Genomic DNA, 27,247 nt, shown 5'->3' on the forward strand with positions numbered 1-27,247 from the left:
AAAAAAAAACGAAAAAGGATCAGTTTTCTCATTTTTCTACTTTCAATATTAAATCAAAAAACGAATGATCTAATGATACACGGATTTCTGCAGCCTACAGATGATTGTTTTAATTTTTTTATTATAGTTTTGTCCCTCATGTCTGGAATGAGTAGTGTCATGAGTCCGGTCCATGAACTTCCGTCTGCTTACCATCAGAGGTCACCCTTTCCATTACATTGACTCTCGCACTACACAAACTGTTGCATATCATCCCGGAGTACATATCCCATCATTCATTGCACTGATTGGACACAGCTGTTTCATATTACTCACTCACTATTTAACACTCACTCAAACAACCATTCTCTGCCGAGTATTGTATGCGCTTATCGCAAGCAGTGATAGCTACTTTACAGAGCCCTCGTTAGTTGCCCAGCCCAGCCCAGCCTAGTCTAGTCTAGTCTAGTCTTGCCTTGCCTTGCCTTGTCTGTTTTCCTGGATTTATCCCCTCTAGTCTCGCCCTTTTGATTCTGTTCGCCGATCGTTGACCTACGCTAGCCCTAGGATTATTCTTGTGTCTTGCCCGCCATATACCTGTTTGCCATTGTTCGACCCTGCCTGTGTTTCTGACCTCTTTTGCTTTAATAAAAGCTTGCACATGGATCCGCACGTCTCACGTCTTGTCAGCCCCATTACAAGTAGCAATCGCTACCAGAAAGTTATTTTTAGCATCTTTAACAAAAATTTGATGAAGCTGCAGAAAATTATGCATCTTGTACACCTGTTTCTCCGTATTTTGTTCTGTATTCTATTTTTTTTAATTAAAATAGCAATTATGAACTGATATTGAATGGAAGGTAAGATGTATATTTGATCCAGATTTTTTTTGAAAATGAGGCATTACTTACAGTAAAAGGATCAGGTTGAACTTGCTTCATTTCAGTGAGTCATTTGTTTAATTTTATATTTTCTGCAGCTCAGCAGTAGCACTTCCTCTAAGAGACACTATAAACTTCAACCTGAACACAAGCTCAACCTGAACACACGTTCAACAAGCTCCCAGAATGAAGACGCTGCTGCTTTCACTGCTCTGTAAGTTTATTTCTGTGGGATTGAGTGTGATTCTGTCATGATCAGATGATCTCAATGATCTGTTTTCTGTTTCTTCAGGTCTGTTTGTGTGGAGTCAGTCCACAGAAGCTTTAACTGATCAGCAGGTGGTTTTAGGACAGAGTGTGACTTTAGCCTGTGAGTACAGATTAAAAGGTGTTATTTGGTTTGTAATGAATCTACCAGCTCGTCCGGAGATGATACTGCGAACTTTTGGATCAGAAAAGCCTGAATATTACAATGAAAAATTCCGTGAGAAATATTCAGAAGGAGACAGAAGCCACTTAGTAATCAATAATGTCAGTGTTGATGATTTAGGAATTTATTACTGTATAAAACCAGGCTTTGCTCTACAGATCAGTGATGGTATCAGACTGCACACCACTGGTAAGGGAGAAACTGCAATACATCAATACAAATATTATTATTATTTATGCAAAATTGTTTTGCAATCTTAATGGCAAAAATGAATGCCCAGTTCAGGCAACACATTAAATATGTTACTTTACCTGTGCTTCTCTAAAAGAAATGTCTGAAGATCATCACTGATACATCACTGGTAATACATCTGATTATTATTAGGATATCATCATCATCATTTTTCTATTATTATTAAAAAAATTATTTTTATTAACATTCATATGTAAACTATTTAATTTCTAAATGAATTTGTATAAAACATTTATATTATTAATTTTAATCATTGTTTAGAAGTCTGATGTGAAGTTCGGTGAGCGTGACAGAGGAATAACATCCATTCAGACCAGCGGCACTGACAGATCCTGAATATCTACAAGTTCAGCCAAACTCTGTATATGAAACAGCTTCATACTGAGAGATTGTGTTGATTTATCGCTGTTTGCTTCAAATGATCAGAATTGCTTGATAAAAAAATTTTTTCAAGGACTTTAAAACATGACTTGCTTTTGCCTGTTTTAATTAAAAATGACTGAATAGTTTTGAAGTTGCTAGAATTATCTGTACTGTTAGCGTATCACAACCTGTAGAAATGACATCAAAATGGCCATCCATATATGACTATAAGTACTAGTGTTTGTGTATTCTAAGTTAGTTTGAGGATGGCTTCTCTTACTCATTTTCTAAAGTTATTGGAAGAGTGGAAAATTGTGTCTTCAGTTATCTCTATGGGGTTTAACTGTAATTCCCCTACACCCCTTAAATGCTTTAATGACAGTAAGTTGTCCTGTCAGTTCAAGTTCAGCCACATCTTCTTTTCAAGGGAGTGGTTTCCTTTTATTTCTTAAGCTCTGCAGCACTTCTGCTCACATTCATAGTAAAGTTAACCATCTTACTGCATATGAATTAAACAACACAGAATGAGGACGGTGCAGCTTTTACTCTTCAGTAAGTTTAAGATGCAAGATTTGCAAGATTTTGTTCTGTTTTTATTATGGCCGTCATGTGTTGAATTGCTGTGGAAATAGAAATAATCTGAATGATCTGTGTGTTTTTGTGTAGGTCTGCTGGTGTGTCAAACCACAGAGAGTTTAACTGATAAATGGGTGAATTTAGGGCAAAACGTGATTTTAGACTGTCAGATTGATGTAAAAGACATTTATTGGGTTTTCCAGAAAGGGACAGATTCTCCAGTGCCGATACTGCGAACTTTCACATCAGAATCTGCATCATCTCGTCTAAAAGACCAAAGTCTGAAAGACAAATATTCATCACTAACTTTGAGCCGTTTATTTATTAGTAACGTAACTATCAATGAATTAGGAATATATTATTGTGTAAAAACAGGCTCATTTCTACAGCTCAGCGATGGTATTAGACTTTACATCATTGGTGAGTGTATATAACATTATCTTGATAAAATGTTTTGAAGTTGCTAGAATTATCTGTACTGTTAGCGTATCACAACTTGTAGAAATGACGTCAACCGGTCATCCATATATGACTATAAGTACTAGTGTTTCTGTATTCTAAGTTAGTTTGAGGATGGCTTCTCTTACTCATTTTCTAAAGTCCTTGGAAGAGTGGAAAATTCTGTCTTCAGTTCTCTCTATGGGGTTTAACTGTAATTCCCCTACACCCCTTAAATGCTTTAATGACAGTAAGTTGTCCGGTCAGTTCAAGTTCAGCCACATCTTCTTTGTGGGAGTGGTTTCCTTTTTCTTCTTAAATTCTGCAGCACTTCCGCTCACATTCATAGTAAAGTTAACCACCTTACTGCATATGAATTAAACAACACAGAATGAGGACGGTGCAGCTTTTACTCTTCTGTAAGTTTAAGTTCATGCAAGATTTTGTTCTGTTTTTATTATGGCCGTCATGTGTTGAATTGCTGTGGAAATAGAAATAATCTGAATGATCTGTGTGTTTTTGTGTAGGTCTGCTGGTGTGTCAAACCACAGAGAGTTTAACTGATAAACGGGTGAATTTAGGGCAAAACGTGACTTTAGACTGTCAGATTGATGTAAAAGACATTTATTGGGTTTTCCAGAAAGGGACAGATTCTCCAGTGCTGATACTGCGAACTTTCTCTTCAGAATCTACAATATCTCGTCTAAAAAACCAAAGTCTGAAAAACAAATATTCATCACTAACTTTGAGCCGTTTATTTATTAGTAACGTAACTATCAATGAATTAGGAATATATTATTGTGTAAAAACAGGCTCATTTCTACAGCTCAGCGATGGTATTAGACTTGACATCATTGGTGAGTGTATATAACATTATCTTGATAAATCAGTTCGATCTGTTGTTGAATGATCTAAAAGCAGTTACCACATGCACATTGCACAGTGTGTTAAATTTGTATTTGTCCTTTATTTCTATCAGAGGTCTATGTAATATTGATGCATATTTGGAATTTACGAACACAAAACTCTTGTATGTTTTGTTCTTAAGCAGCTCAAGATCAGAATCAGACAGAACTGAACAATCAGTCACAACATCCGAAAACACAGCAGGCTCTGATTGTGTTATATGTTATATTGAACATTGTGATGTTTTCTGCAGTAATAGGTGAGAATTCAGGACTCGACATATCATATAAAATAATAATAATAATAATATAAAAGATGTCCTTTAAATGTTTTTTGTATTACTTGATACTTTTTGCTACATGAATTTTATCATATTTAATCAGAAATGTTGGTGCTGTTTAAGGCCTATTTCAGATCAAACTCCAAGCGTGTAAAAAAAGACACCAACAATGTCAAGATGAAGAACTGGAGCAGCTTTACAGCACAAATGGTGAAGAGGTACGACGCTCTTATTCAGAATTCAGTGTGTGTTTATTGAATATAATCTTTCTACATGGACATTAGAAGCTCATTTATCTTTTGTTTGGCAGTTTTCTGAAGTGGAGTTTCGTCTGTTTCACCCGACCAACAACACTTTTGTTCCTTTTCAAAAGCCAATGACAAAACCTAGACAAATATAATCAAGAGTAAATTGTCTCATACAGTTTAATAGAAGTATATTTTGATAAATAATCACAGAAAAAATGTTGTTAGCTTGATTGTTGGTTAAGATTGACTGATGTGTATTACCTGAACATGTAATGAAATATTATCAATATTTTTTCAGCATTACTTCTCTTTACTTTTCAGTAGCAATATATTCAAGTAATGTGAGGTGACATATAATGTTTCCTGTGTTCTGATTGGTTGGACTGGCTGTGAAAACCATCTTTGGGAAAAATTCAATTGAAGTGTCATTTTGATTGATTAGTTTGGCTCACATGCCATTCCTTTAGAAGGCGGGGTTTATGACCTGTACTGCAGTCAGCCATCAGATGGCGATGGAAATGTTTTGGCTTCACTTTTCAAGATGTGTGAGGCACACTTGCTTTGCATAGGTTAAATAACTGGAAGCCTGGCACATTCAAGTCACAAATGGCTGTGCCCGCTCTTATGCTATGGTATAATAAGGTGGATAAATGCTCATTTGTTTGTTCTAAATTGTGGACAACTATACCACCTATTTTGGGGAGAATTTTTCACCAAGAATCTGATTAAGCCTCCCAAAACCTCCTTAAATCATCATTTGTAAAAATGGTTTAAAAACAAAGTAGGATAAATTAAGTATTTTAACAACTGCAAAAGATATGGAAGGTTTTCTGTTCTGTATATAAAAACAATAAAAGTCTATGCAATGTCCCCATTTGGATAGCTAAGAAAATGTTAGTGTGTGGTGTTAATATGCAGATTGAATGTTTATGAACTGTGTAAATTATTTATGAATGTATTTCACTGCCAATCAATAAGCTGTGTTGCATATTTGATGAATAAAACTTGGCTTGTGTAATGCCGAGTGCTGTAGTCTTTGCTGCAGTCGTCCGCTCTGAGTCTGTTTTTTTTTTTTCACAGTTGTGGGTTAGTTGGCTTCAACTCTGGTCTGGTTCATATTGCGTACAAAGTCACACATTGTGGAAAATACCAGCGCATGGGCCTTTGGTATCTTCGTCTTCATATCTAATCGATTTCATCACTATTAAGTGTGTTTGCTGCATTCCTCTTTTATTCTGCAGAAGCAATTTTGCTTCATTTGAACTATTTACTGTATATCCTTTAAAGGGGTCATATGATGCTATTTTAAAGATCATTATTTTGTGTATTTGGTATAACAGAATATGTTGACATGCTTTAATGTTCAAAAAACACATAATTTTTCAAATACTGTACATTATTGTAGGTCCTTTATGCCTCGCCTCTCTCAAACACATATGCTGCGTCCGAAATCGCATACTTCCATACTATATAGTAGGCGAATTGCTAATGTTTTTCCATGTCATAGTAATACAGTAACCTAATGAATGTAATTGACTGTCTTGATATTGTGCTTTTCAGACCCGGGATATCCAACAAAGATATGGAGGAACTTCCCCTTGTGGTCGGTGATGGCCTGCAGCTGAACAGCGTGGAACAGCTTCCTATTACAATAGCATGGGGCATCACTTGCTGGTGGCTTGATCCGGATGTGGCATCCGTCTATTGCACCGCATTGCTTTTGCTTTCGCACTGAATCACACAGCGTCTCCCTGACATGGCTTTATCAACACGACAGCTGTTCCTGAAACCACGCCTTCTTTCTTTGCGTGCACATTTTGGTGGCATTATGCTAATATTTCCACATCGTGACGTAGACATGTGGGGGCGTGTTAGAACAAGCTGTTTTAGGTAGGCGTGGTTGACTCTTAACTTTTATAAAGAATATCTCTTTGGATTTGAGACTTTAGTCTTTGCAACTTTACAGATCTTCTTTATGCACCAAGAGCTTGTAACACTCCAACGAGAAAGGAAAACTTGAAATGGCATCATATACCCCTTTAAACAACCACAGAATGAGAACGGTGCAGTTTTTAGTCTTCGGTAAATTACTCAGTTTTAATGATTTTATTGGTTTTGTCAGGATTGAATAGTTTTAAGGGGAGATACTGCAGGCAAAAACACAATTTTTCATGCACCTGTCAATTTTGAGATTTTGTGCTTTTGGGCTTTTTGGCTTTTCATAAAGTGTTGATAAAGACTAGTGGAAAGAAAACATGCAAAAGACACTGTTAAGTGCTTATTTGTTAGCACTTTATCTATTTGTGTCAATAGATTTCAATTACAATACATATTTTTAAAGGCCGTTTTCTCAAAATGGTTTTTTTCTCCATCTCCACTTCAGTAGCACTTACACACACCAAACTTTAATTTTTTTTATTCCTGTCTATATCCTGAAGGTTTTTACAGAGGGATTTGTTCATATATAATTTGCTTGATTGTACACAACATTTTATTCCCCCCCAAATTGTGAAAACATATAGTTTTCTGTTCAAAGATTTTTATGAATTATGAAGTGACAAAAAGAGATACCCAAACTTCCCTCTGTAAAAACATTTGACTCTAATATGTCAAAAAAATTAAACAAGAATTTTGAAACTGACTTCATCCAGTGTTCAGATTTTTGTACTAGAAATGTATGCAAATTAGCACATATTTAAATAAATACTGCCTCATTTGCATATTTAAACATAACATTTTAGAACACTTGTAATACAAAAAATGTTTGCTATTATCAATGTAATCAATCAACTGGGAAAGTAAGGTGATAACTATTAGTTAATATGTTTACCCTATTCACCTACAGTGTCTCGCCTAAAAGGGAATTTGTTCACAATGTTAAATTGTACAGAATAATCTGAATGATCTGTGTGTTTCTTCACAGGTCTGCTGGTTAATTATCATAATTACTGATTATAATGACTTATACTGTCTTTTTACGCGTTGCGTTGCATCGCACCGCGTAAACATAAAACCCTGTCTGCATTTGTGATCGGAGAAATGACAAACAACAAGCACTACTCTACACTGCCCAAAACTCGCATTTGAATCATCAGTGGCAAATCCTTTAAATGAAAACGTACTTACAGACTGTGAGTCAGAACTGCCGGCATTTTAGTCTAACGTTACTCTCCCAGGATCAGTAAACGTCTGGATATTTGGGTTGAACTGTTCTGGAACAGTGTTGTAAATACAACTTAACCACTGATTTGTAGTTGTGTCATCTTTTGGAAGACCAAACAAAGTAGTTTCGCTTTCACAACGAAAAACACAGCGGCCTAGCGTGAGCGGAATCCTTATATGTTTATTTTGAGTGGCTTCATTCTTTGACTCTGGGCTTTTATACACATAATGATGTAAAATCGCAAAATCGTCAAAGTAAAAAAACAGGAAAAATAAATATTATGAACTACTATCATTTACATTAACTGTTTTATATGAGAATATATTTTAAAATGTAAGTCATGCTAACCTGATTGTATGCATTAGTTCAAATATTGTAAAGCTTGGTGTTATAAAAATTTAATGTGAGATGACGTGAATAATCTTTATGTTTCCTGTGTCTTTATTGACTGGACCGGATGCTTGTTTACCTTAAGTATGATATATGTAAATGCTTATTTTTTTATTTTTTTTATTTTTTTGTTTATGTGTTAATAATTAAATTGTAAGTTTATGTTATAAGGGTTTATTAACATATTTCAATGTCAATAAATAGGCATACTCTATTTGACATATAAAACTTATGTAATGCTCTGTGCTGTAGTGAGTCTTTTGGTTATTTCTATTTAAAGTCTTCATTGTCTTGCTACCGTCTGTTTTCTCACAGCTGTGGGTTATTTGGCTTGAACTCTGGTCTGGTTCAAGTTTGTGTACAAAGTCACACATTGTGAAAAACATCAGCGCATGGGCCTCTGATTTCTTCATCTTCACATATTTTTCACTTTATCACTATAAAGTGTTTTTGCTGGTTTCCTATTTTTCTATTCTGATTTCTGCTCAGATTAGTCTTAACTCTCTTACGGCATATCATTGAAAAAAACCACAGAATGAGGACGGAGCAGCTTTTAGTCTTTGCTAAATTACTCGGTTTTTCTGATTTTAAAGATTTTTCAGATTTTAATCATTTTGTCATGTCAATGTGAATAATCTGAATGATCTGTGTGTTTCTTCACAGTTCTACTGGTGTGTCAAACTAGAGAGTGTATAACCAATAAACTGGTGAATATAGGGGCAAACGTGACTTTATACTGTCAGATTGGTGTAGAACACATTTATTGGGTTTTCCAGAAACTGAAAGATTCTCCGGTGCTGATACTGTGAACTTTAATGGCATATTCTACAGCATCTTTTTTATTTGATGATAGATTAAAAGACAAATATTCATCACTAACTTGGTGTCATTTATTTATTAGTAATGTAACTGTTGATGAACTAGGAATATATTATATTGTAAAAACAGGCAGCACTCTACAGCTCAGCGATGGCACCAGACTTTACATCACTGGTAAGTGTGTATAAAATAATTTTATATGCTATTGTTTTGTGTCCATTTTTGTGTCAATATATAAATTTGTATTATGTCTTTGGTCAAATCTGGTAAAGATATGGGTTTTAGAAAATAAATGTAGCCAAATTTGAGGTGATGTCAATCGATTACTTCGAATCTTTGATCATCCTGTCAGTCCAGAAGGACAAACTTAACACAAGAAATATTCATTAATTTATATTTGTAATTACATACTTACCAGCATTTTGTATGATTCATACAGTCAAAAGATTCACAGGTCCAAGAAGAATAGGATTCTGAAAAATCAATCTTGCATCACAGCTGACAATGTTTTGCTAATGTTATGAAAACTTTATTTCTTAATTTTCTCTGAACATTCCAAATATTCATTGATTTAAAAATGTTTTTTTTTCTTGGTTATAAAAATGTTAAAGGATTAATTCATTTTATGACTTTGCAAACATTTTGGAAATTAAATTTTTTTAATGTTCCCTGAACTTCCTGAAACAAGTAGGCTAATATATATATATATATATATATATATATATATATATATATATATATATATATATATATATATATATATATATATATATATATTTTTGTTAAATGTGAGCCAAAATCATCACAATTAAAAGAACCAAAGACTTAAACTACTTCAGTCAGTGTGCATTGAATTTATTTAATACACGAGTTTCACAATTTGAGTTGAATTACTGAAATAAATGAACTTTTCCACGACATTCTAATTTATTGAGATGCACCTGTATATAAAGAAAACCTTAGATGAACCTCCCACTGAGACAACTTTGAATGAACATTCTATTACTGAAAGAATGCTTGTCCATAACTGTAAAAGAACATTGCCAGAATGTTCTCTACTATTTAGGTTGTTTTCAGTATCCATGTTCCAGAGGCCGTATAAAATAGCAATGGTGGCTAAAAAGACTATGGCATACTTGTACAGAACACATGTCTAAAACCCACACTTGCTAACGTGAAACTAGGTCAGCAAAACCACATGCTGGTGCTGTCAGAAAACACCCATACATACTAGCTTACAAGTTTGGCCAGAAGTTTTGTTTAAAAAAAAATCATCTTCAAAATTCAATTTAGTTTAGGTGCCAATATAGCAATTTAATTAATTGAAAATAAAACCTTTTGGCAGCTGAATTTACTTAACCAAAACAAACACTTCATCTCTTTGACCTTCTTAAATGCTTTAATAACAGTAAACAGTCAGGTCAGAGCAAGTTCAACGTCTACATCCTCTTTTCATGGGTGTCTGCTGGTTTCCTTCTAATTTTTTTCTGCGCATCTGTGTAGCACTTCCTCACAGATTCGTAGTTAAGTTAACCATCTTACTGCATGTGAGTAAAACAATCACAGAATGAGGACGCCGCAACTTTTACTCTTCTGTAAGTTACTCAGTGTAATTTCTGTGTGATCTTCACATGACTGAATAGTTTTCAAGGTTGAAAGAGTTATGTGTTTTACCATATGCGTTTTATCTTCACAGTTCTACTGGTGTGTCAAACCACAGAGAGTTTAACTGATAAACGGGTGAATTTAGGGCAAAACGTGACTTTAGACTGTCAGATTGATGTAAAAGACATTTATTGGGTTTTCCAGAAACTGACAGATTCTCCAGTGCTGATACTGCGAACTTTCACATCAGAATCTACATCATCTCGTCTAAAAGACCAAAGTCTGAAAGACAAATATTCATCACTAACTTTGAGCCGTTTGACCAAGTACCTCAGACATGTTAACAGATCAATCTTGAATGATTAATGTGGTTACAGTTTACAGTAAGATTCAATGCATTAACATTAAATTACAATGGACAATACTTATCAATCCTGGTTAATGTTCATTCATGTTAACAAACATTAATATGAAGTATATTATTTACGTTTGATTGTATTGACTTTATTTTATGTGGTTAACCATGCTGGTTTAGGATGATTTGGTCCCCAGACTGGCCAAGCTGGTGTTTAGCTGGTCTCCCAAATCTGACCAGCTGACAAGTACCCAAAACACATAAAAAACCATCAAACTAGGTCAGAAACCCACTTTTCCCTAGTGGACGTTCTTGAATCAAAGTGCAAAAACATTCATTATGATACAACGTCGAACAAAAAGTACAAGATGGCAAGAAAAAAACATGGTCTAGAGATATGTTGTGCAACACTGACTGAAGTTTTGCCATGCTTCATGTGAACAGATTGGTAAAAGTGCTACTACCTGTTTCTGAATTAAAACAACAACAGCGAAATGTCTACATGCATTAGGTCAAAAACTAAAAGGTCTAGGGTTCAATATGGTTTCAGAAAAAACATCAGGCAAGTGTTTTAAACTTTCTGAACATTGTTTTCCTCAGTAAAGTGTTGTAGCATGCACGTGTGACTCATAAAGACATTAAAACTTGTTTTAAGAGATGGATGGAGTTTTTTTCTTATTTGGGTTACACTTACATTTGTACATTTTGTATGATAACACAATGTTTCATAGGAATTAACAACATCTATACACAACCAGGGCCGTAACCACCATAGACACTGAGGAAAACAAGTCCGTTAGGATGTTACATATATGCATTCATGAAAACTTTGTTGCATTTTTAGGTTAGTTTTATACTGCGAATACTTCAATAACACAGAATCAATAGAGTAAATTATCAGTGAAAAAGGACAATTCACTTTGTTTTAAAAAGTTGCCACAGTAATTTAATCTGATTACACAGATTTTTTTTTTTCAATAAAAAAAACTAAAAAACATTAAGAATTTTTTTTTAAATATATTTAGGAACTATATGAGACTAAAAAGCAGATGCAAACATTGAGGCCAGATTAAAAATAAAAGGATTTTAAACTAGAAAACCAAAATCAACCTATAAAATCTCGCACGGCTGATTTATACGGGACAAACTGTCATAAAGTGTATGGGCTCAGAGCAGACAGAGAAACTCACCAGAGCTGAGATGTCATACAGCACCTGAACCTCAGACAGGAACAGAAGATCAGCCTGAAAAACACAGACCACCACATAAACACATTAAAACCGGTATATTTAGATCAACGCCTAGTTTAGGGTGGGAAACAAAAACCAACATGCATCTACTGAACAATGATTTCTATCTGTAACAACTACTTTCACAAGTTGATATTTTCAGCAAGGCAGAAGCCATGTCCTACTATGACCGAAAAACTGCTTCAGAAACTTACAAGTCCATGTTTGTACAAAGTGTGTGAATTCTGTAAACACTAATAAATGATAGATAGGCAGATAGATACAGACAGACAGATAGATAGATAGATAGATGGATAGATAGATAGAGGGGTGCAGGATCCTCGAGATGGGATTCGAACTTGGGGCACCCGTAGCACAATGATGCTATATGTCAACACGCTGCCCACAAGGCTATCAGTGCCGACAGATAAATACATTTTTAATTAGTTATTTGACATCTATGGACAAAGTAGATCTCAACACCACGAGTCTTCACCTCATTATTACGGCTGAGAGAGATGAGAGGAAGGAAGCGAAATAATGTAACGTAACAGAAACTAAATAGTTTCCAAATAATATCGCATATTTACAATATGATTTCTTCTACTGTATAAATTGGGAATTTCTACGTGCATAAAAATATATAAGTGCCTTTCCTACGAAAATGATCACATTTTGGCATCTAAAAAAACCTGAAAAGCCCTTTCCGAACACAATGACCAGTTTAAAAATCATAATAATACTATAATAACCATATTACTGATCAACAACGAAGGATTTTTTTAATGAACCAAGACTGTCACATGACTTGCTAGGGCTTCCTCGTTCACTATCAATATTTAACAGCAAAACCGTTTGTATTTTACAGCATAAAGCAACAAGTGTACAATAATTCTGTATAATTAGAGCTATATAGGCTACACTTTGATTTGATTCCATCTAGTGCTACAACTCAAAAGCCAGGATAAAAAAACACAACTGAAGTTAAACTAGCAATTTGTAGGTCACAGAATTTATATGCATACATTTCTTGTTTTTATTAGCAATTTAAATACAATCTGAGGAACATGATCTTGCATTTCCAAGCCTCATATCGTTGATCGTTCTCTCCAACTTTGCTAATTTTCTTGTAATATCATCGTTATCCACTTGGAGGAGCTCTTGTTCCGTCACTAACTGCTCGTATCGAGCGCGTTTATCTCCGCGAGCCAGCGATCATTTATTTCCCTGCGCCTGCGAGATTATTTTCACGTGTCTTCTAACGCAGACCAGCGCCATATGTTCGGCCGAGAAGCCTTATATGACTCATGATATTTCAAAATAAGCCAACCAGTAATATATTGAAAATAATTGCTGAAAAAAAGAAGAAAAAAGGCTGCATGCATGATAGTTATTTATATAAAAATATACATATCTCGGTGAGTTGTATAGGCTGATCATCAGATTGATGATGAATCAGACGTTGAGAATATGTTTAGTAATTAAATTATATACAATACTGCTATATAGTATAGTACTGCTGCATATGATAAAATCATGGTATCTTTTCAAAAATAGGCAATAGTGTTGATGCACAATTTTTTTTATTTACATCAAAAACATTGACATTGGCATTGAGAAAGGGTATATTTTAGGTCTTGTGACACACTTTGTAACATTTTCAACACTTTTTTTATTTCAGAGTAGGCTACACATTTTCTGCACGCTCTTTCAGTTAAAGTCATTAATGCTGCATGCGTAAATATATACCATATAAACATAGAATTTGTATAATAGTACAATAATTAGCAAAGTGCTATTGTAAGATAGAGTTTAGCTTGTTACACTGCAATTATTCTTCTAATATACGTTCAAAACGCACATAGGCTACACACATCATTTGCTTTGGTCTTTTAGGTCATTAATGCTGCATGCGTAAATATATACCATATAAACATAGAATTTGTATAATAGTACAATAATTAGCAAAGTGCTATTGTAAGATAGAGTTTAGCTTGTTACACTGCAATTATTCTTCTAATATACGTTCAAAACGCACATAGGCTACACACATCATTTGCTTTGGTCTTTTAATCAATAACAAACATTAAAAAAAAACACCCACAACATAATCCATTTAACACGATCGTTTCAAAAGCACTGTTTCCCGTCTCTTGCCCGCGGAGGAGATTTTGTCCCGCACAGTGTCTTCTTGTTTGAGGTCCGTTCTCGCCCTGAGCAGCGGGACTGGAGCGCGCTGAGCACCACCCCGTGACACGCCTCCTCTGATTTTCACATTCCATTAGGTAATTCAATAGCAGACAATTAGACTGACCCAGCCATCGGCCCACCCAACGTGACGCTGCCGACACAATGACCCTGATAGGGCAACGCTTCAGAAGTCTGCCTGGCGTCCCGTGTCATCCATCTGAGCATGTAAATGATTAATTACAGTTATAGAGAAGTGTAAGATATTAATAAGAGTTTATTTTTCCAGTCATTTTTGCATTTTGTATTTTTAAATGTTTTTTTATTTATTGAATGTGTTTTGAATAACTTAAAGCAATGTATAGCTTTTTATCTTTATTTTAAAATATTTTATTTTATATTTTTACTATTTTATTTTATTTATTTACCATGTCAATAAAGCTATGAATCTGACGGAACGATATATATATATAGATAGATAGATAGATAGATAGATAGATAGATAGATAGATAGATAGATAGATAGATAGATAGAAGCACATATGAAGTATTTCTGGAGCAATTCTACCGTTTTCACAAGTGCAGACGGTAACTCGGCCCGTGGTCTGAAAGGTTTGAATGACAGATCACGCCTGCAAGTGACAATGTCTCGATGAGCGGACATTAACACCGGCGCTGATGGCCACTCACTCGTCTCTTCCCCTTCCTCTGTCTCTTTATTCCGCGAGAAAACGCGAAGCACAGCGCCTCGGGCACTGAACACAATGGAGGGCTGAAGAGGGTGGGACGGGGGGAGAGAGAGACCCCATGCATGTATAAATGAAGGCTGCATGGGGGAAGGTAGGGGCGGCCTTGAAGAGATCAGATTAAACAACAATACAAAAGCCCACCAAACTCGCCTCTTATTTATTTAGATTTGAATGAATGGGGAGCGTTTGTGTCAGCTGAAGAATTCTAATATCATATAAGGCCCTCGCTGTGTTAAATTAGGCCTAATGGCCTGTTTATTTCAGGATTCATTTGAGGGGATTGTGGGGACCCGTTGTTTAAATATGTAGGCCTATGTCAGACTGAACACATCACCAACTCAATACATTACATTCTCACATATTTGAGCGCTGCTCTCAAAGACGCAATGTCTCTTTCTTATCAGTAGATAACATTATCGTTGTCTTTTATTATCTCTTCAGAATTGTAGGCTACATTTTATAGTCTTCAAATAGTGTCTGTTTTGATTGAATGTGGGTCTTATACTTGCTACTGGTCAATACTAGTTGGATTACTTAATAACAATATTTGAGCTAACTTGCTTGAGAGATCCAGATCAATGAGAACTTGTTTAACATACTTGATTTAGATTTTCTAAAGTAATAACTCAAAATGGCTAAACTTGCTTTTATTTGACAAAAACACCATTTTGACCAAAATATCAGACAACATCATATAACTTAAAAAGATTAGATATCAAACTGGAAAACATTTCTGGATCTCTTTAGAAACAGAACTGAATATGACCATTTTAATGGTGGTAACATTTAGGCCTACTTTCTAATGTTAAACATAAATAATATTAAAGTCTTTTTTTTTTACAGGACCCGTGCATCCCCTTATATTTGATACTAGACTTCTTATACGAACTCTATTCCCCACGAATCGTTCGCCTGTGAATATAGGACTCTGAGCACGTTCCAGAGCTCTTTAAGAGCGTTCCCCAGCGCCGTGACCTCCAGGTCGCCTCCCCCGGGGATGATGCTTGCGTGCGGGGGAAGGGTTTACCCGCTAGGCGGTGGCCAACACATCCTCCGTCAAAGCCCCGAGCAATCCTGTTACGTTACCCACGCAGCTCGCGCGATTATGCTGCTCCTCTTGGCGGGGTCTGTCTTTTTTTCCCTACATTTTTTATGCAAGTGCATTTCTGATAATATTCCAATAACTCATTTATGACCTTAATTTAGCTTGTTACACTGCAATTATTCTTCTAATATACGTTCAAAACGCACATAGGCTACACACATCATTTGCTTTGGTCTTTTAGTCAATAACAAACATTAAAAAAAAACACCCACAACATAATCCATTTAACACGATCGTTTCAAAAGCACTGTTTCCCGTCTCTTGCCCGCGGAGGAGATTTTGTCCCGCACAGTGTCTTCTTGTTTGAGGTCCGTTCTCGCCCTGAGCAGCGGGACTGGAGCGCGCTGAGCACCACCCCGTGACACGCCTCCTCTGATTTTCACATTCCATTAGGTAATTCAATAGCAGACAATTAGACTGACCCAGCCATCGGCCCACCCAACGTGACGCTGCCGACACAATGACCCTGATAGGGCAACGCTTCAGAAGTCTGCCTGGCGTCCCGTGTCATCCATCTGAGCATGTAAATGATTAATTACAGTTATAGAGAAGTGTAAGATATTAATAAGAGTTTATTTTTCCAGTCATTTTTGCATTTTGTATTTTTAAATGTTTTTTTATTTATTGAATGTGTTTTGAATAACTTAAAGCAATGTATAGCTTTTTATCTTTATTTTAAAATATTTTATTTTATATTTTTACTATTTTATTTTATTTATTTACCATGTCAATAAAGCTATGAATCTGACGGAACGATATATATATATAGATAGATAGATAGATAGATAGATAGATAGAAGCACATATGAAGTATTTCTGGAGCAATTCTACCATTTTCACAAGTGCAGACGGTAACTCGGCCCGTGGTCTGAAAGGTTTGAAGTATTTCTGGAGCAATTCTACCGTTTTCACAAGTGCAGACGGTAACTCGGCCCGTGGTCTGAAAGGTTTGAATGACAGATCACGCCTGCAAGTGACAATGTCTCGATGAGCGGACATTAACACCGGCGCTGATGGCCACTCACTCGTCTCTTCCCCTTCCTCTGTCTCTTTATTCCGCGAGAAAACGCGAAGCACAGCGCCTCGGGCACTGAACACAATGGAGGGCTGAAGAGGGTGGGACGGGGGGAGAGAGAGACCCCATGCATGTATAAATGAAGACTGCATGGGGGAAGGTAGGGGCGGCCTTGAAGAGATCAGATTAAAGCCCACCACACTCGCCTCTTATTTATTTAGATTTTAATGAATGGGGAGCGTTTGTGTCAGCTGAAGAATTCTAATATCCTGTAAGGCCCTCGCCGTGTTAAATTAGGCCTAATGGCCGGTTTATTTCGAGATTCATTTTTGGAGATTCCGGAGTGCCCGTTGTTTAAATATGTATGTCCAACCCAGTCTCTGAAAACATCAACTCAATACATTCATGCTCCCATACATTCTCACATATTTGAGCGTTGCTCTCAGAGACGCATAGTCTCTTTCTTATCAGTAGATAACATTATCGTTGTCTTTTATTATCTCTTCGGAATTGTACATTTTATAGTCTTGAAATAGGCTAGTGTCTGTTTTGATTGAATTTGGGTCTCATTTGCTACTGGTTGATTCTAGTTGGATGCTAGTTGGGCAGGATTTCATACTACAATATTTAGCCTATAGATAAATGACTTGAGAGACCCAGATCAACTTATTAACGTATTTTATTTCGATTTTCTAAAGTAAGAATTCTAAATGGCCATCCAAAACATGCCACAGTATAACTGGACCTTTATTACGTTTATTTGACAAAAACACCAACGCTGTGCGACCAAAATATTAGACAAAATCATACAACTTTTAAATGCCATCTCTCTAGATACAGAATTGATGAATATGTTCATTTTGAATTATGTTATAATGTTATACATAAATTAAAGTCTGTTTTTACAATTTATATTGGACTTCTACATTGCACTATATCTCCATTCCCGAATTTCGTTCAAACACCAATCGTTCGCCTGTGAATATAGGACTCTTTAAGCGCGTTCCCTCCAGGTCGCCTCCCCCGGGGATGATGCTTGCGTGTGGGGGAAGGGTTTGCCCGTCAGGCGGTGGCCAATACATCCTCCGTCAAAGCCCCGAGCAATCCTGTTACACACGCAGCTCGCGCGATTATCCTGCTCCTCTTCTAAGCGCGACAAAAACAGCCTCTCGCGCAGAGCGGCCACAAACACCAGTCATATTTACGAATATTCTACTTAAATGAGTTCTTATTTAAATGTAAACATACGGCATCCTAGCTAACATATTATTGTTCTAAAACGTTCTAAATGCTCTAAAAATAGAATATTTTTTCAAACATTCAAACTTAGGTTCTGGGAACTCGGAACATTGATTTTTAGACAAATCAATGAATAGGATGAATAGTTTTTGAACGTTCAGATGAACTTTGTTCCCAAGTTTACACAAATGTTCTTAGCACTTAAAACCTCCTGAGAATTGCATCATCTTTAAACAATGCTGCACTAAGAAGGTTTCCTTGTGAAAACTTTCATTAAACATTTGAAGAAAGTTTATCCATGACATTACCACCATTCATTTGTCCTTTTAGCCTAAAAGTTTACATAACAGGGTCATTTTAAATAAAACTTTGGCTTCAGCTTCATATTTCTAGGCCCCAGCGAAGTCGGTCTTTTTTATTTTTGCATGTTTTTTTTAAACTTTTTTATGCAAGTGCGTTTCTGATCACATTCCAGTTAACTAATTAATGAGCTTTTAACCACAATTAGGCTATACCCGCTATACAAAAAAGTAAAGAACTGCATCCATTTTATTTTGAGAACGTTTTCATGTGCTCAAATTTTTTTTAAAGCGTTCTGTTGGATAGGATTTTAATGCTTGATCAATCTTATATTGAAAATTTAAAATACAAGTTTGTTCTGCTTTAAAAAGTCACATTTATATCTATATAAGCCATCTATAAGGTTTTAAACACCCTATAAATCCACCTACCACCTCCTTCTCTCTTTATAATATAATCCAAAAATACCGTTTTGTGGTTTTCCAGAAGCCTCTCAGCGGCACTGCCGATTAATTTTGTTTACGGAGCCCGTACGCTGTGCGAAACACCCCCCTCTCGCTGTATTCTACACGGGCGCATCGAGTCGTACAGAGGGAGCGCAGCCTACTGGGTTTATGGTAATTGCGGTTGCTCCCCCGACTGGCCTTCTGGGTAAGAGAGAGAGCGAGAGAGAGAGAGAGAGAGCGAAAGAGAGAGAGAGACGTCTCGCGCTCAGCTTTCATTCCCTGCTGCACGCGCTTACGGAGAGACACGAACACACAAGCAGCAGTCGCGCAAAGCGCTCAGCGCGCCAGGGATATCGCGTATCGGAACCGGGACAAAGAGACGGAAAACGGTCCGTTAGATTAAAGCGAGAGAGCGGGGGGAGTTCGTGTGGCGGTTTTGTTGACCAGTGGTCCGTAAATGTGCGTGCGAGGACCGGCCCGTGCACACACGAGCAAACACACTGCTACTGGGTTTATGGTAATTGCGGTTGCTCCCCCGACTGGCCTTCTGGGTAAGAGAGAGAGCGAGAGAGAGAGAGAGAGAGAGCGAAAGAGAGAGAGAGACGTCTCGCGCTCAGCTTTCATTCCCCGCTGCACGCGCTTACGGAGAGACACGAACACACAAGCAGCAGTCGCGCAAAGCGCTCAGCGCGCCAGGGATATCGCGTATCGGAACCGGGACAAAGAGACGGAAAACGGTCCGTTAGATTAAAGCGAGAGAGCGGGGGGAGTTCGTGTGGCGGTTTTGTTGACCAGTGGTCCGTAAATGTGCGTGCGAGGACCGGCCCGTGCACACACGAGCAAACACACTGCTGCCGTTCTCGCGGCGTGGCTCTCGGTCGCTCGTTGTCTCGCCTGAGCCCAACATGGCGCTGCGAGGCGTCATTTAGCAGACTTGAGTTCAGTTCAACCAGAGCCCCGGGGATTTTTCGCCACCTGTGCATTCACGCGATTCGTGTCGAAGCCGTCCTCCTCTTGTGAATCAAAGGAATTACGTTGGACTGCTTGTGCATGGATGTATATGGAGCTCCTATTCGAGTTTTTCCAGGAGTGGATATTCGTATTCGGCAAGTCCGGAGATACTTTAAACTTCTGAAGGACTTCCTTTAAAAACAACGAGAAAACTAGGGTTAGTAGATTGACCTGAGTTATATATAGGCTACATAGTAATGTAGCTTTCAATAGGAGCATCTGATCCTCTTCGTTTTAACGGGAATCTTTGCATATCTTAAAAACTAAAAGAGTGAAAACTTGCATTTAAAGAGGAAAGCCCATACTTTCCGTGCGACTCGATGAACAACAAGCATCACTACATTCAGGTAAGAACGTTTTACGCTTTATTATTGGTGTTTTCCATGTCTTATCTGCTTATGTTTGTTCCGTTAACATTGTCCAGTCTATGCAAATTCGCCCGATCAGTTTCGTGCGGACCTTTGGCACGAAACCTTTGGTTTGTTTTTGATACCTAGAACTATTTTAAACCACGAACCTTCGCATATAGACTCCTGTTTTGACATTTATGACATTTCGGTACGTTACAAGTTGTCAACATTTGGTCTTCTGGGCTGACTGGTGTCGCGCTCGCGGCGATGTTGTTGACATTTCTTGCTGGTGGTTTGTGTTTGTATATGAATATCAGACATTGCTTGCCATTTTATAAATTTATATAATCAAGTTTCTCTGTCAGTCCGAGGACTGTCTTCACGAGCTAACGAACCATTTCCCATGTTACGGGACTTTCCTTTTTAGTAGCTGACCTTTTTACTGTGCATCACAGCCTATTCATAGCGAAATCAAATCGTAGATTTGTGGAACTGTTGGTTTCTGTGAAATTCACGTGTGTTATTTTTTTTCGTGTTGAGTAATGAGACGGCAGCTCGTGGTGGCGCGTGGACTTTCATATTCGATCGGGATAAACACCGCGCACGCTATTGATTTCTCCAGCCTCGCCCTTTAATATGACGGTTGCTAACCTTATGAAAATTGCAATAAATGATCCCTTTCGGTCCCTTACAAAGCTCCTAGAAAACAAGAATTGGATGTGACCTCCAAACAAGTATATATACACTTTTGGAGGTCACCTCCATTTCTTTTTTCAGTGAGCTTTGTGAGAGGACTGAAAGGAAACGTTATGGACACAAGAAGCGTATGAATTCATATAAAATGAATGACACGTTCCTTGTGGAGCCTGTGCTAGACATTGAAGCGAGATAGTAAGTCCTCCTTTTGTTAATAGACACGAATGTTGACGAGACAATTCGCGAGTCGCGACCTTTTTGCGCTCAAAGTTTTTCGCTGTCGGGTTGTGTCCGGGACGGGGGAAATGTCTTGGCCGGTTCCTACCGAGACGGACAGTTTTGTATATAATCTATCATAGAGCTTTGAAGTTTGAGAAACCTCTTTGTCCTCGACAGGCGCGCCCGTTTGGACGTATTGACGCTATTTTCCTCCACTTCAGATATTTCACTCGCTATGTCACGCAGACTGTCGTGCGATTTTCTAATAACAGACGATGCTGGGTTGTCGCACCCTGATGCTTGCTTTGTAGGAAAACCTCGGTTTGAATCCAAGCCGTTAAAGAGCTGCGATGGTATCCGAAAGTTTGTATGTTTAATTCCCACAAGGGAACCATTATCACTGTGCCTTGAATAAGACGCCTAATCCCAGGTTTATCTAGGTTGACTTGATGGGTGTTATTTAAATCACCCGTGATAAAAAAAAAACGGTTAAATTAGCATTTGTAAAGAGTTTAGACAAAACAGAAATACAATTGTTTTGCTAAAGTGAAGAAACGTTGTTGTTGGTTATGCTGAGGCAAATTTAGGCCCCTAGTTACTGGCCTGCTTTTTGTAGTCAAACCCGTGGGTTAATTTTTCACAGGAGTCTCCTTTCTAAACGCTTGCGACCTGCTATTCTGCATAATTAAAGCGCTGTGGACGCTATTAATCAAACATGTCAGAGCGTATCCGTATGAATCCTGGTGGAAAGAAAGCCCTGGATCCATCCATATTTGCTTAGGCTTGCCTAAACGGCTACCGCAGATTTTTTTTGGCATCCAGTGTTTTAGCCTGACTCAATCACACTGTCAATTTTAAAAGTGCATTTCAATCTGACGGGTATTGCTGCATGCACTCTTAACGTGTGTTCTTAAGTTGTTCCACAACAGCTCTTGTTACGGATTCCCAAGGAGACCCATTTGCCTGTAGAAGTTTTTGAGTTGGCCCATTGGATCTTTGTAGATTAAAAAAGTGCTTGATATTATATTTATAGGTTCTTTTAGATCAATGTAGGCTATAACTTTTGGGGTTATTTCGTGTAGGCCTAGATATTCTTCTGAAGAACTAGACAGTGAGAAGTTCTTTGTTGCCCTTAAATGTGAAAAATATGAAATCACGAAACCCTTTTTGCTTCTAATTGGAACCTTAATTCGTGTGAGTGTATACACACACACACACACACACACACACACACACACACACTGAAGCTTTCAACTGAATAAGACTTTACTTTGTAGCAAATCAAACATTGCAAACTTTATAGAGTGGAACTAATGACAGATTTAGTGTTATATAAAAGCCGACAATCTGCTCATTATTTGTTCCAATCTGTTCAATACAACCTAATCGAAGCTTCCATATAGCGGTTCAGTTTTTACAATTTTCTTAAATGGTCCAAACTATATTTCTACGCATGCATTTATTTTGTTCTTAATCTCTGTTTTTGTTGATGCAATTAAAGATTACAGTGTCTGTATACGAACTGGCATGAATACCGGCTGTTTTCCAAAGTTTATTTCGTCCACTCCCCCGACTCGCCCTGCTGAGAACCCCAGCTCTCCGGGTTTGTTTATTTATAGCCCGTCAGCTTAGTGTGAGCTCACGCCTGCATGGTCTCCTCACCCACGGAGCCTGTCTGCTGGAGACAGACCAGCCTATATTCCGATGTCAGCGTCAGATTTGCAAGAGGGAATGTGTGACATGTCTGTCCCGTATTGTAATGCTCTATACATATACCCACTGGTGGAATTTAGACCGACGACAAGTCATGGCCTGAGTTAAACCGGTGCCACAGTTCACAGAATATTTTAAGTGATTGATGTTAGCCTTGAATCGTGCGGAAATCAAAATGAGCCACATAACAGAGTTTGGCTGCATTAGAGGTTACGGCGATATCATATGATAGAACGTTAGAGGCCAGCCCATTGCGGTCAATAGGCTATTTTAGCTGTTTAGATATGTGCTTGAAATGTGCTCTGGCTCCGAAGTGTAGGCCTATTATGGTAGAAAAAAAATACATAAAAAGGAAAAGTAAAGTTTTTTGGGACAAAAGGCTGATTTTCTGTTTATTTTAGACGCTTTATAATATATATTGTGTATTTATAACAACTTTTGCTATTGTTTAGAATTTTAGTTTGCGTCTCAGGAATGAATCTGGAGCAGTCAATAGACCCTTTGCACATCCGTCAAAACAAATCAATTCATCGTCTCACAAAAAAACAATTTGCGAAACATTTGGACTAAATATTAAATATTTTGTGTTTAACTCCAAAGCACCCGCGAGCAGACATCCCCAGTTGATTTCTTTACGAAATCGTATTGCCAGAGTTTGCTTTTGTCTTGGCAGCCCGTTTGGCTTTATTCGCCAGCGTTTTTAGTTCGTGTGAGGGTGGAGAGATGCGCGCGGATCGGATTTCGGAGTTTGGCTCCCGCTGGAGATGTCACGGTTTGATTGAAGTTTCTTCTCGGTCCGAGCGGTCCCGCGGGACGGCGCGCGCTGAAACGGGAGAGCTCTTCTCTTCGCTTCACCAAGCTTTTGTGCCGCAGCAGGAGCCCCGGCGTGCACAGATCGCTGCGCGCTCCCGGAGCGACGCCTACCCATGGATACATTGTTTTCTTTTCTTTGAGATGTGCTGCTTTTTTTTTCACACCTTAAAAGCTGGGATTTTTTTATATATACAGTGGGTACGGAAAGTATTCAGACCCCCTTAAATTTTTCACTCTTTGTTATATTGCAGCCATTTGCTAAAATCATTTAAGTTATTTTTTTTTTCCTCATTAATGTACACACAGCACCCCATATTGACAGAAAAACACAGAATTGTTGACATTTGTGCAGATTTATTAAAAAAGAAAAACTGAAATATCACATGGTCCTAAGTATTCAGACCCTTTGCTGTGACACTCATATATTTAACTCAGGTGCTGTCCATTTCTTCTGATCATCCTTGAGATGGTTCTACACCTTCATTTGAGTCCAGCTGTGTTTGATTATACTGATTGGACTTGATTAGGAAACCCACACCCCTGTCTATATAAGACCTTACACTGTATTGGAGATAATAGATTATAAAGACGTGGTTTGAAAATGCCAGTCACTTTAGGTTCTACTTAGAACCGAAAATGAGAAGCGCAACTTCCACAAGGATGTTTTTTCTTTCATAGCAAACCATAGGTAACCTGCTTGTGCTTTAATAAACAGCTACTAGTCGGTGTCTCTCCTTATTATGGTGGAGAATGGTATATTAGTTAAACGATTAACAGCACGAAATGAGCTGCAAAGTCATCATACGTAGACACCGCTCTCAATTAAAACAGAACCACACACCCTGAAGACTTTTAACACACTTTATTAAAACATCTAAAAACAAACTCTACATTATACCCCACACATATCACATTGCAATGTGTTCAGGAGGCATATATCTTTTTTATATATATAAAAACCTCCTAATCAAAATGACAACCATATATCACCAATTAAACATTATTTCCCCATCCTCACAAAGTGTCAGTAAAGCTCCGTTTGCACACCATTTGAACTCCAACTCAAGCAAGTTATTTGTCAATTGAAAGAATCCATGTTCCACTCTTATTTTGGATTCCACCAAAGCAGTAAAAAGCTGAAGAATATTTATATTTCGTCCTTCAGCAGCCAGTCTACATGACTTCCAAATGGCTAGTTTGGCTTGTCCGATTATGAAGTTTGCAACAGTACACTGCTGTCTGTGCACTCTTGAATACTTACATCCATAGATAAAAAGTGTCTTGTTAAAAACAAAACCCAAGTTCCCAAGTAAACCTTCTATCAATGCAAATAATGGAGCCAATCTAAAACACTCAGTGAAAACATGAAAAACAGATTCTGGTAATGAACAGAAAATACAAGATGGCGAAACATTCAAGTTAAATTTAGAAATGTGAGAATTAGTTGGCAATGCACAATGTAGTAGCCTCCACTGCAAATCACCCTGGAGAGGTAATGCTTTAGAAGCAATAGAAGATATATGAAATCCGTTGTGGCTTCATCCACACATTTAGCTATCCATATTAGACGTTTAAATAGTATCATTAACACGTGGCCTCTTTTAATAACAGAACAAAATGTGTCACCTAACACGGCTGATAGCAAGATATATATTAATGAGTAAAGTGGGGACGAGGTGCGTATTATCTTGTGCACGAGCTAAAAACGGCCTTAGTTAGGGTGTCTGGAATTAAATAGGGTACGGGAATCGTAAGAAATGTGCCTGTTTTGCGTCCTTAACTCTTCATGAAAGGTTCTTTTAGGATTTTTTTAAACGTTTGTGGAGAAAAAAAAGAGAGCCTTATGTACAACATTTCTTGGTTCATTTCAAATGGAAGTTGGAACATGACTAATTGTAACCGAATCAGACTAATTCAGTCCAACTGAATCACAAGTGCATTTGACTCACTAAAAAGATCCGGCTCAAAGTAATTCGTTCGCAGAACAGGTTGTGGAAAGTCATTCGATCGTGAATCGTACTATAACGTGTCGCACTGTAAATTCATTAGTGAGGTGCTGAATATTAGCGCAATAAACACCTTTAAAGTGCGCAGGGTTCGATCTACATCGGTGGAAGGATGCAAGTTCAAGAACCCTTAACAGAATCGAATGCCACTCGATTCCTTTTCTGCTCCAAGCATTTAATAATGGCGGGGCTAAAGAACGTAAAATACGTAGCAAAGTTTAACCTTTGTATAGTCTTTTGTTTAGTTTGAAAGCCAAGGTGATTAGAAACAAAGTTAAAACAGCCCATGCAGCTCGATTCAGTGTTGGCTCACCTGCATTAAATGGCAGACAAAGCGCCCGGCAAGCTTGGCTTGTGATTGATGTCTTTGAGAGCGGAGGTTTCTTTCCTCCGTGGGGGGTGAATACCCCTCTTACCGAAGCGCCCCTCAAATGCATAATGTCCTCGCCCCCGCTGGCGCAATGAAAGAGCGGGTCACAGAGGGGACGGAAAATGAGAGCGCAGAGAACGTGACTGAATGGCCAAGGCGAGTGGGTTTCTGCTGCGCTCCCCACGGCAGGGTCGGATTAGGCTTTGCGATCAGAGGAGCATGGGGGAAGGGAGGCACACGCTCCGGGAGCAGGGGCAAAATTTACGTTTATTAAGTTTAATGGCGGCTTAATGCTGGTGTAGTTATAGAACAATAATTCAACTTCACGTGTAAATGCAAGAGGGCTACTCAAGTGCATATGCTTAGCCTGAATAGCAATGCATCTTTTACTGTTTTGCATAAATGCAACCGCTTTTAGTGATAGATTGTAATTGTATTAATACATTCTGCTTATGCATTAAAGCTGTTGTGCAGCACAGGTTGCTATGGAAGTGATGCATGCACATCTGTGTGTGTATGTGTGTAGGTTGGTTTGATTGATGACAGAGGGCAAAATGTCTCACTCCTTCAATAGCAGTGACTGTGGCCATGTCTCTAGATAAGCTCTGGGTCTGCGTTATTGAAATCTGGGGTCTGTAGAGCCATCAATAACAGAGGCGCTGCTCGCCTACTCAACAAAGCTCCGCTGTAATGTCTTGCCAAGCCGTGGGGCTGGGCTGCAGTATTTGGAGGGGAGGGGGTGGATTTTGATTGCTGCTTTCTCCACTGTAATGATGAACCCCTCACTCCCCTCTTTGCGTTGCTCTGTTTGAGCATGGAAGGCAAAGGGATTCCTTTGTGTAGGTTGGTTTGATTGATGACAGAGGGCAAACTGTCTCACTCCTTCAATAGCAGCGACTGTGGCCATGTCTCTAGATAAGCTCTGGGTCTGCGTTATTGAAATCTGGGGTCTGTAGAGCCATCAATAACAGAGGCGCTGCTCGCCTACTCAACAAAGCTCCGCTGTAATGTCTTGCCAAGCCGTGGGGCCGGGCGGCAGTATTTTGGGGGGAGGGGGTGGGCTTTTGATTGCTGCTTTCTCCGCTGTAATGATGACCCCCCCCCCCCCTCCCCC

General features: G+C 38.0%; 2 protein-coding genes across 5 annotated transcripts in view; both read left to right on the forward strand.

Moving 5' to 3' along the window:
* The first annotated feature begins 3,280 nt into the window (after positions 1-3,280).
* LOC107586935 (uncharacterized) lies at positions 3,281-4,552 on the forward strand. The gene is made up of 5 exons (XM_016274499.1): positions 3,281-3,338; positions 3,447-3,776; positions 3,968-4,084; positions 4,229-4,323; positions 4,416-4,552. Exons 1-5 carry the CDS (start codon positions 3,311-3,313, stop codon positions 4,503-4,505), a joined length of 660 nt encoding a protein of 219 aa, XP_016129985.1. The 5' UTR covers positions 3,281-3,310; the 3' UTR covers positions 4,506-4,552.
* A 15,015-nt stretch (positions 4,553-19,567) lies between these two features.
* LOC107586940 (BCL-6 corepressor-like) overlaps positions 19,568-27,247 on the forward strand; it is a 44,531-nt gene continuing 36,851 nt past the window's right edge. For all 4 annotated transcript variants that reach the window (XM_016274503.1, XM_016274501.1, XM_016274502.1 and 1 more), the window contains exon 1: positions 19,568-20,313. The gene's annotated coding sequence lies outside the window, so the exon portion shown is untranslated. The remainder of the gene's footprint in view (positions 20,314-27,247) is intronic.

This window comes from Sinocyclocheilus grahami, unplaced genomic scaffold (genome assembly GCF_001515645.1).
Source record: "Sinocyclocheilus grahami isolate Dianchi unplaced genomic scaffold, SAMN03320097.WGS_v1.1 scaffold87.1, whole genome shotgun sequence".
Lineage (NCBI taxonomy): Eukaryota > Metazoa > Chordata > Actinopteri > Cypriniformes > Cyprinidae > Sinocyclocheilus > Sinocyclocheilus grahami.